The 11819-nt window shown below is 38.8% G+C and overlaps 1 protein-coding gene across 1 annotated transcript in view; it reads right to left on the bottom strand.

Annotated features, from left to right (window-relative positions):
• Window positions 1-7130: 7130 nt before the first annotated feature.
• SLC25A36 (solute carrier family 25 member 36) overlaps window positions 7131-11819 on the bottom strand; it is a 33130-nt gene continuing 28441 nt past the window's right edge. Inside the window, exon 7 of the mRNA XM_067002771.1 lies at window positions 7131-11391. Within this exon, the coding sequence (XP_066858872.1) occupies window positions 11198-11391 (194 nt within the window). The 3' untranslated portion in view covers window positions 7131-11197. The remainder of the gene's footprint in view (window positions 11392-11819) is intronic.

Below are 11819 nucleotides of genomic sequence, written 5' to 3'. Positions count from 1 at the left end.
TCTAGGACAGGTTTTGCTTATTCAAAGCTTCACTGTGACTAACACCTCAAGTTTAGTTTTTATTTTTGTCCTGTCCTTAATATCACATAAATGACTGAATGAACCAGGTTTACTATGAAAATCATTCAGCCTTCTATTTACACATAGCACACCTTGGTTTTCCCTGGTGACACTGCTGACACCCTGCTCTGACTTCTGCCTTTAGCAGACTTCTTGCTTATAAGAATACTATTTAGTCTGTTAGCTCAGTATGTTTGTAGATATTACCGAATGTTAAAAGCATTTTTTGCAATGCTGACCTTAGTTTTCTTGTAGAAAAACAGACATACTTCTCAGATAATGAGGTATCCATTAACACTTTTAGCATCAGAAGTCTGCAATTCAAGAACTGTACTACTGGACACTAGAGAACAAGTACCCAATAAATGGATGCAAAGACAAATGAGGAGAACTAGGCAGAAAAGTTTTTGTTCCTTGTTAAGAGCTGAAATCCATCACCTTTTCCCAGCTTTTGTATCTAGCTTCAGCAAAGAGGAGGTACACTGGGTGTACAAACAGGGAGTTGTTTGTAATTGCTACAGCTTTATTTCATCTCCCTTCAAAGTTGCATTCTGACATAACGCTAAGGAGAAACCACATACTGGAAAAGCTCCCTACAGATTCCCCAGGACACACAGACTAGAAAGACTGTATAAAATTGAGTAAGATGCATTCAGTATATATATAACTGAATACAGATTTCAGTTCTCATAGCCTCAATTTATCCTATCGGCTCGGATAAGCCGCTCAAAATCATAACAACTTCATTTTTTCTCCAGATAACATCTCTTCACCCGTACCCTTCTTTAGGAAGGCATTTACAGCACTGAAACCCAATGTTATCTCATCTTTGGGAAGAAACAGGAAGCTTGGCAGATACTACCACCACATATCACCAACTCTCTCCATTTGAATAATGAGAAGTATCTTTTCATAGCTAGGAAAGAATGAAATGCTAAGTTTCTCCAAGATTTTTCTTTCTTGACATATTTGGAGGGCTCTCTTTATGCCTTTTGGTCTTTTCCAGTGAACTAATACTCCATGCTTTCTACTTATTTTTCAGCGTCTTTTCAGGCGTATCATCTCTAAATATCCCATGCCTCCAAAGTTAATTCAGCATCCCTTTTCAGGGATGGGGCATTTTTCCTACATGAAAAGCTCAGATCCTGAGAATTACCAGAACACTGTCCCACAGAAACAGCAGAATGTGAGGAGTGCCCCGTGTCCCTGTCTTGCTCTAAGGAAACAATATCTTACCTTGGGAAAGAGGGTGATGGGAAGAGAGTATAGTTCTGGCTGAACTGTACTATGAGGAAACCGCAAGAGAATCTGAAAGCTCAAACTGGTTCACCCCTGTATGGTTAGGGTACTTCAGTGTGTGTGGTTTCAACAGCTCTGAGCTGCTGTTGCTCGAGAGGTAATATTCCATTTACATCCAAGCTATAAAGAGTTGGCAATAATCCCCTCAGTTACAACAGTTAGGGACTTTGGCAGATATTCTTCCATCTAATGCAGAAAGATCAATATTTTTGTACTGGTTTTGTGATTTTTAGTATTGCAAAGAAAGCATTTTAAATGTCTGTCTATTGCCCAAGTGAATTAGGGAATAATACTGGACCACCCTACAAGTGTAGCTAGATAGTTGTCATTTTTCAGTATTTTCCCTCAACTAGTCTCTTAGGAAAATGTGTGAATGATAATAGATCATTTTTGTTGCAAGTAATTCAAACCATATTCACAAGCCTTAATTTAAACATATCCAGCATGAATCCAGCTGGAGCTCCCCAAAGCAACTTACAAGTCATTCAACCACTGTGAAGTCCAGGAAACATTTGTAGTGGCAGACAAATATAATAGAAACTCTGTAAACTTTTACTGATAGCTAAGTTTCAGAAGAGACGGAAGTGAAAGAAGCACACCTTAAGGAATGACAGAATGAAGGCACCTGGTAAGATCCGTCATGAAAACCTACCAATTTAGGAAAAAAATTCTGCTTGCCTGCCTTTAGCAGATGAAGGTGTAAAAAGAAAATATATATTTGCACATCAGTAAGAATTATACCTTGTAAGAAATAGTACTTGCAGACTGTGAAAGGAGAGTTAACAGTAAGATACCTATTTCCAGAGGATGAGGAAGGAACCCCCTATTTTATTTTATTTTTTTTTTACCCAAAGACCATGCTCTTGGACACAGCTGAAAACAGGGAACACCTAGAGTAATCCATTGTGATTTCCCACTGAATTCCTTGCAGAGTTGTCCCATCTCTGGAAGGAGACTCACACTTGATACAGTTTCTCGGCAAGAACAGTTGGGGTTTTCTCATCATTCATTTCCTTTTCCTATCCAAAGGTTAAACCAGAGAAATGAGGGCACATTTTCCTCCCAAGAGAAGTTCTTTCCCTTCAGTATCTGTTATCACAAGGCTCCCACTAATTTTAGCTAGCCTACTCTGAGTGTCTATTGAGTAGTCCTATAGGAACCGGTCTTTTCTCTTGAGAGGCAGGCCACCTCAGTCCACAGAAACATTTCTATAGGACATTCTTCTGGAGATGCTGCTGAGGAGCTAGTGACAGCAAGAAGCCAGATGTAGCCCCAAGAAGTATTCATAATGTTACATTCTACAGGAAAACTCCTTGCCCAGCCCAATCAATAGAAGAACATAGCACAGCAAAATTGGAATGGAAATTCTGCAGAATTGTACTTGTAGAGCATTGTTCCCTTATGTGGGAATTGCTGGCAAAGGAGACCATATTTCACATGTTTTTCTGAAGTACTGTTATATATCTAGCCTCAGATCATTAAAACAGGAATAAAAGTACATCCAATCACATTTCCCTCTGATCTATTTTTTCACTTTTCTTCTTGTTATGGCAAGGACAAAACTTACTTTTACTCTGAGATGTATCAAAGTCACATGCAACTTCTGATGCTTTCCAGGGAAATTCTTAACCTATAAGCTGGAAAAGACAAACTTCTCAGCACCAAGTTCCCTTGACACCCTTACAGCACTCCCAGTCACTCCCCATTCAGTATTCCCAAAGCCTTGCTTAATGCAGAAATTTGCCCTCAATACATAAATATTGCTTACAGGGTGAGTTAGGTGTCACTTTGGAAGTGATGGATTTTCATTCCTGTATCTGTTGTTACACCACTCCCTCATTTCACCTTTAGCCAAAGTCTACCCTTAGTGAACACAGCATGATTACATGGGACTCTTGCCACGTCATCTTTAGAAACAGTCATCCCATGGTCAGGAGATCCAGCATGTTTATCACCACAATTCACTTTAGATCTACAAATTCCTTTCCCAGGGAGACTGGAGGGAAGCAGCTGTATGCAAGAGCAACAAAGCAAGCTGAACCAGCCCAGAAGGAAGCTCCTTGTAATACCTACCCTAAGTCAAAACAGTAGCTAATATTAAGTGAAAAGTGGAGAGACTGATAGTTAGGGGATTTGTATTTAACTGAATAGTTCAGAATATACTGTACGATCTCACTAAACTGAAGTAGGGACCTGGAACCAATACAGCTAGATGTAGCAGGAGCAAAATAACAAACAAAGATACAATTATTCATATTAGCATAAGAATTAGCAGATTTCAGTCCCAGCCTAAATCAACTAAATAGTTTTACACCAGGAATTTCTTCGTCTCCTTGCACGCTCAGTGAAAAGGTATTCCTTCCTAACAGCAAACAACGTCATCCCTTAGACACTGTCAAAATGCAAGACTTGCAGGAAAGCAACATGTGGTAAAAGAAAAATTCAGATCAACTGAACATCATGTATTTTCTTGCTAAGAGAATCTGTCTTTTAAGCTTATCTGTCTCTAAGCTTCAGCTGCTTAAAGACAGATACATGAAGGGAATGTTAAAAAGACAAGTTCTTGGGCTTTGTTGATTCTAAGAAAGGACAGAGGAAAACAGTAAAATGAGCCCTAATTCATCTTTTCTGTAAATCCTCCTAAAAGACACGTGCACGCCCCAAGCACAGGGTGATTAACTCCATCATAAACAGAGCACCTAACTCAAACTAAACACACAGAGGAGACCATCTAGGTTAGTAAATCCAGCCCCATGCTATCAAAAGATGACCACATCATGCATCTCTTCCATGTGCTGTTCAGGCACTCAAGTGCCTACCTCCTTCCTGCTCTCAGGACTACTTAGGATTGTTTTCCATTGATTATTACGTAGGATGTAATAACAGCCAACAAATAGCCCTTCATTTTGTAGCACTGGGCTTTATAACTTAACATTGGCGGTAAAATCACAGAATCACAGAATGGTTTCAGTTGGAATACATCTTAATAACCATCTAATTCCAACCCCTCTGCCATGGGCAGGGACACCTTCCACCAGACCAGGCTGCTCAAATCACCATATCCCTTTTCAGATTCTGTCAGTTATGTTGACAGGATATGCATACTTCTTTCCCCAATTACTTTTGTTAAACTTCCTTTTCTAGCTGTGATGAACTAGAGCTGAGTATAGTATCCCAAGTCAGGGCAGCTCGACATTCATATATAAAAGTGCTGTTCCTTTAGCATTCTAGAACGATATTTTTATTTAAAAATATATTTAAAATATTTTAAATATATAAATAAAATTTTATTTAAAACAGTCATCATTATTGAACTGACTGTACTTTGTCCTTTCCAGCTTAGGAAGCAACACACACAGCCTACAGCAGCTTATAACTGACTGAATATGCATTTTGCACTAATATTTAATCTTATTTTGCTAGTCAAGACAATCTACTTTTCTTTTGTCGTGTTCAACACTTACCGTGTACTGCTAATTCTTTCAAATTGATTACCCACAAATTATTCTTCTGCCAGAAGCATTGACATACATACTAAATACAATACCAAGTACAGTTCTTGCAGAAGTCTTCTTGAGCCCTCCTTAAGTACTTGTACTATTCATCACTAATCCAGCAGTTCCTACTACAAAACATTTCCTCTTTGGCCAAGATCTTACCCATGTTGGAATAATCTAGAGATTTCCTTTGTGGCTCCACATCAGATACTTCCACAAAAATCATATGGATTGGATTTCCTGCATTTTCTTCATCTAAAATGCACATTATCGCAAACAATCATCAGTTTATTTCAAAGTGATCAACTCTTACTTACTGTCCATTTACCTTTACGTCCAACATTCTGCAGAAGAGATTTGCTTAGAGCTCTGTTTGGTACAGATGCATAAACCTGCAGTTTCCTCATTTTAATTGCTTTCCCTCTTAAATACCGGTAGTACATTACCTAGTCCCTAATTACGTAGCAACAGTCCTAAATTATAAGAATTCTTAAAATCTTTTCCGCAGACTTGCACTTTACCATGCCTATTTTCAGAATTTCAGATGGATGCTGAAGTCCCAAAACAGACTGCTTTGAATTTTGTTTACACTCCAGAGGCAGTAATTTCAGCGGTTAAAGCCTCAGTCCCATCCTAAGTGTCTGCTGCAGGAGCAAGATTAGGAAAAGCTACCGACTTCTGAACAACCACAGTTAAGGGAAGAAACGCTCCCTTAGGTATAAATCCACCCAGAAGCAGGACTAAGATTCATCATCTGGAGCTTGTCTTTAGAGGCTTCTAGTTAACTTCACACAAATCTATCAGTAACAAGTAGGCCTGCATTAGTGAAACCAGTCAATATTGCATCCCTTGCAATATCCCATTTAAAATATGAAAGTTTCTTCTCTCCGGTATATCTTCCTCAGTTAAACACACTGTTTTGTTTGCACCAATTAGTTCATGAGAACTAGATTCCTGTACTGGCATCCCCTGCATCTGACAGAAGCTGTGCAAGAAAAAAATCACGTTCTGAGTCAGCAAAAAGCACACTCACTGGCACCAATGCCTAGAAGATGTGAGGAGTATTTGTCTTTGGAATTACCTCATTTTAAGTGCATTACCAAATTTAAGGGCCTTCTTTTGTGAGAGATCTTTATTAAGCTTCACATGCTTTTCAGCTGCATCTGTGTCAGACCACCAGTGCGTTAATGCCAAAATGCAACTCAATTCGGACCTCGCATTCCTTCACTTTACATACATGCTTTTTGTCCAGGGCAAGCTTAATACAACCCCTCCAGCAGAAGTGAAGTAGCATAAACGTCAAAACATCCCCAAGCACTTAACCTGAGTTCTGCCCTGCCAATTTGCCTCTCTGAGAACCTGACTGAAAGATCAATTGCAGACAATTACAATTATGCCAGTTAGAGGCATAATTTCAGATGTGTCAGGGATAAGCACACTGCTTGCCTGCACTAATTCCAGAAGACTGACCACCTCTAAAACTTGGCTGACCTTGATGCTAGGAAGTCTCGGAAGCAGAGAAGGGTTGGTCAATTCAAATTAACACCTACTATAAGAAAATAAAGAAATGAAAGTTATCACAGATATGCCGTTTTAATGCCAGTTTTGAAATACTTCTGAACATCTGAAAGAATGAAATTGGAGACATCAAACCTGGCTCCATATCAAAAGCTGCTAAGGATTCAGTTCCAGAACACACCAAGTTGGAGGGGGGGGGAAGGAAATGCAGCATAAACAACCCCAAACAAAACCCACGTATGTTTTTGCAGAATGATTTGTGAGGAAGTTCTCAGGACAGACTTCAGATCAAATGCCTACTGTTAAAAAGAAATTGTATCTAATACCACTTCAGATTCAAGGACTTGTTTATAACTGCATTTGTAATGAAGTCTAAAACAGTTTAAGGAATTACTGCCCTTCATTTTTGCAAACAGTAGCTTGTGCTAGATGGCACTTTAAATGGATACGAACTTTCTGAACACCAGTTACTGAATCTCAGTTGAGAAACAGTAACAAGAGTATCCAAATTCAACTGCAAGAACAGACTGTAACATAAAGCACCCATGAAGCCCAACAAAAAAAAAAATCATATTATAGGTACAACACAGATCCATTATGTGCAGTTTTTATAAAAAGACACAAGATAAAATGATTCACCACGGTCTCCTACTAAATTGCTCATTTTTAATCACAACTGTCCAGGCACTAGTATATATCAAAAATAAAAAATCAAAAAGGTTCAAAGTAGTGTACAGTTTAGCACAGAAGGCAACATTTGAGTAGAAGCACATCATTTTAATTTGCTTTGAAGTTTAAAGCAATCCAAACAAAAGAGTTAACTATATAAATACAGAGTAAATGCACATAGTTTACAGCCAACTACATGTATGCAAGAATAATAGCAAACCTCACAGGAGCATGAAAGTATTCTGGAACTGTCATTTGTGAGTGTTTAGCTATGACTCCTAGGGCATAATTAAGTTCACATATGCAGGGTAGGCAGACTCTCTTAAATAGAAGAACTGAAAACTTACTTAACTAAATCTTTACAGACAAAAGTTGAAAAAGGAGTACATTTACCTAGGCACACTTCAGTGTTCAGCTTGTTTTCTGAATTCAAACAGTTTAAACAGGAAGCAACATTTAGAGAGGCTCTCCAGTATTTTCGATCTGGAAGTATTCTTTTCAAATGCTACAGTCTGAGGAATGTTACAAATGTAATTACAAGAACAAAAACATAACAGCAGAAGCTGTCATTAACAAACATCTCAATTAGAAAGGAAATAAATGGAGTGCATTATGTAAACAGGGAACTAGATAGGTGCAATGTCAACATACTAGTGGACAGGCTGATGTTTCAGTTACAATTAAAATAAACAAAAACTCCATAAAACCCTAGTGTAAAACTACTTAGAACAACAGTCTAGCAGATAAGTAATTCAGACAAACAGCAGATCTATCAGTCATTTTAAAGGCTGGGCTCAGCCCCCTGCAACACACCACAACTCACCTGTCAGCACACAGCACTACAGGGACTGTAGGGCAATTAGAAGGGCAGTGAAATGTGATGGCACTCGCCGAAATCGATTTTTTCTGGCTTTCCAAACTCGGGCCACCCTTGCCACGTCACCCCCAGGATGCTACAGCAGCTGGGTGACAAGCTGCACAGTCACACAGGCAGCCAGGCAGCCCCTTTTTCCTCTGAGCAATGCAGGCTCCACTGCCATCTTTGGGCTGGTTCCACAAAGTGCAGGCTCAGTGCTTCCCAAATCTAACCTTTTGCTGAGTCAAAACTAGTAGCTTGTAAGGGTTTATCTAGGCAAGGGAAATTGCGGAGAGAAACTAGTTACTGAGGCTTGTTTTAAACATCCAAAAAACAATTTGCCTCTTTAGCAGGGGGGAAAAAAAGTGACATAAATAAGCTACATTCAAATAGAAATTAAGATGACCATTTAAGTTACAAGAAAGTTTAAATGCACTCCTTTTGGTTCTGTAGTTAAGGACATTACTGAGTGTAGCATCTTCTTATTCCCTTTGAGCTTTTGGAATAAATATCAGGAAAACTACATAAATAATTTAAAGATCTTTGGGAAATATTTCAGAGGTAACTTTGTATGTACTGTACTTTAACGAAAAAGCTAAGAAACTTTGGGTTTATATAATATAAAGCAAGCCAAAAAACAAGATCACCCCTGAAGGCAAAAACATCGCTTAAACCCCCATGAAAAAGGTGGAACCATAAGCTGATTGTCTAGTTTTAGCCGTTATCTCCCATACTCAACTGGCCTTGTCAACATTCTCTACTTCAACTTTTGTTTTGAAAGCAACTCCAGGGATCGGATCTCACCCAGAGAAGGCACACAGGAGGTACCCAGTGAATTAATGGAAGAGATGTACGTGTAATCAAGGGAGACTGTTTCCAATAAGCAAAGGAGAGCAACTTGCATGAAGCCTAGGCTAATACAAGGCTTAATGTCAGCTATATTCACAAACTCCACAGCTGAATGTTGTCTTGCCAAGTTAAAATTTGTCTGTGACCAAATAACTTGGATAGCCTGAAGAGTAATCCACTTTCTACAGATTTAAAGCTACAATAAGCAGCTATTCCTGCATTTAGTTTAGTTATCCGAATAATGGCATCACAGCAAGACTTCATTCAGAGTCATAATACTCCAGATTTTTCCTAAAAATCACTAGAAAAAGGTGCATTTTAGAGCACACATTTAAGCACTCCCTTCACTTCTTTAAATCAACCAAGTTCACCTCTGCAGACATATCACAGACCACAGTATTTGTCTTTAAAAAGGTTAAAACATGATTTTCCAAGGACAAAGAAGCCAGTACAGCCAAGCTTCCGCTGCAAGGTCACTGTGTGTGCTATAGGTGGCAATTAGTAGTTACATGAAGTATTCAAAATTTTGGCAGCATGGAGAACATGACAAGGATCAAAATAAAGGAAAGGGAATGAAAAAAACCAGACTGATTGCTCTGTAAGCTTCAAGTTTTCACATACAGCCTACAGAACTACTACAACAGAGATCCTACAGACCTACAGCATAAAACGCTTTATAGTTATATGGAAATCAAACCACATGCTTTGTTTAAAACCAAACAGCATGTACTAACCACAGCTTGACTACAGATAATCGATAAGAGGAAGGAAAGTCACAAGCCAGAAGGCCACAAAGTGCATAAGGAGTCATTTATAAGAAAACCATTGCACACAATGCACAGTTTAAGTATACTGAAGCACCACACTGGAAGAGTTGATAGCACAGTTCTGTCATACCGGTGTAGTGGCATTTATATGTAGAAAGCTATCGCCCCCAAATTACAATGGCCATCTTCTTCATAAGGATCACGGATGCATATTGATAAATATTCTAGGTGCAGATAGAAGATTTGTTTGGAAACCTACACAGGTTCTTGTAACAGTAAACTTCTGGTTTTGACATTCCGACTGTGATTTTGGAAAATGCTGTAAGTTATGACAGAATTAACTAGCTAAGCCTTGCTGCTGAATGCAGCTCATGGTTTTGCAGCTGGTTTATAGAACAAAAAACAATTCCTGAAAATTCAAACAATCTGGAGGACAAGGTTATCCTGTCAACTGCTCTTCTGCACCCAGGCTCAAGTTGGAAGAAGTGATACAGCAATTATCAAGGGGAATGCTTACCAAAAAAAAAATAAATCTCATTTACTCTTTTCTCCATCATTCTGTACAGAGGCTGTCTGCACTGAAGAGATTTATCTCAGCTTCAACATTTTCTGCTTTCTGGTCACCCTAACCATGGTGATGCATGTTCTTCCCCTCTACACCAATACAGATACTGGTAAGCTAGGTCAGGCTTTGCCTGAAGTTTTAGGATAAAACAGCTTCTTCTTAGGTAGCATTGAGCTATTTGAATAAATCCTGTCTTCACAAATGGTAGGCTGGACTAGGCAAGATTTCCCATCACAGTAAGTATCCTTTAAAAGGCTAAGTAGCAGCATTCAGCTACTACCATAGCTGTGCAAGTGACCTGACAAGCTGGCAAGGAAAACTGATGATATAGAAGAGTGTTTCATAGGTCTCTTTCTTCTAAAAATGAGGGAAATTTTCAGAAATTAAAAACAATGATGCAGCAGAACTAGAAATCCACATACACCAATATTAAGAGATTGATAACCTGAAGAGTTCAGCAATCAGATCCTCTCTCACTAACCTAGAACACTGCTCAAACTTTTATTAAAAAAAAAAAAAGCCAACAAGCATCACCTTTTTGAAGTGAAGAAATAATTCAATTCTGGGTCCCTGCGCCATATCCTATCTCGAGGTAGCAACACTGAAAACTTTACACACTGACTACTACCTCAGTCTCTATATGAAACTTCAGAGCAACCAAATGGAAATTTCAGGTACGGAAAGGTATGAAAGTATCATCTTCCCCATTCTTCCAACAGGTTACCGTGCAGTAAAACAGAACAAAAAAGGATGTAGTTGAGAGCAATCACTAAGTGGGAATAAGGCTGCCCAAGAATGTTTTACACCCCCTCTCTCACTCATCAGGTCTCTGAAGACTGAATAGCATTGTCTAGATTAACAGATGAAAAGAAAGTAGCAATTTGGAATTAAGAGATGTATAAATGCATTCCCTAAGGGGCAGCTCCCATTTGCCACATTTCTGAGACCATACAATAAGGCAGCAAAATTATTCAGTTGCCCACAACCTTCTATTTTGTCCATAGCTGCATGTTCCTGATATAACTTTCCTTTTGCCCACCGCATTTGGCATTGACATTCAATGGTCCACTTCAGTCTTTCAGTCTTCCAGCTTCCTCTAGAAAGCCTTGACATGCTGCTATCCATCAAGCAAGTAGACTACCACTTCATAGGTTGACATCATGATAGCTGTGTTTGGAATCTGTCTGATCAGATGTGTAGTTAAACCTCGGTAGAGGGATCCATACCCTTCTTCTCGCACAAGCAAAGATAGCGTCTGGAAGAAAGATCTATATTTTGTTCCCTCTTCTCTTAGTCTTGTTCGTACAACCTCTGTATAAAGAAAACCACATGTGATTATGTTTGCCACTTATCTTTCTCAGCAACCAACAAGTAATTTTACATTAAAAGGCAACCATTCCCCTTCCTCAGGTTCTTAGGAACAGAAAAACTCTAAAAAAAATAACAGAGAAGCAAAGCAGGTCCACGTAAGAGGAAAAGAAGTTAAATGTTTACGTATTGTCTGATATATCGCTAAGCAAGAAGAGTTAATTTGCTCAGTTAAAATCCAGAAGAGAACTGTTTGGGCTTATGTTTTAACTTCGAAGTTGCCATGAATGAAGCACTCAATCTATGAAGCTTAATGTATACACAACTACTTTGTTGGAAAAATCAAATGCCACTGAAGACCAAATTAGGCTGCCTATTTTCTTACAAGCCAGAAAGTTCTTCTGTCTGCACTGGGTTGACACAGTCTTATC

The sequence above is a fragment of the Anser cygnoides genome, chromosome 9, assembly GCF_040182565.1.
Source record: "Anser cygnoides isolate HZ-2024a breed goose chromosome 9, Taihu_goose_T2T_genome, whole genome shotgun sequence".
Classification (NCBI taxonomy): Eukaryota; Metazoa; Chordata; class Aves; order Anseriformes; family Anatidae; genus Anser; species Anser cygnoides.
This window is presented reverse-complemented; position numbering and strand designations above follow the sequence as displayed.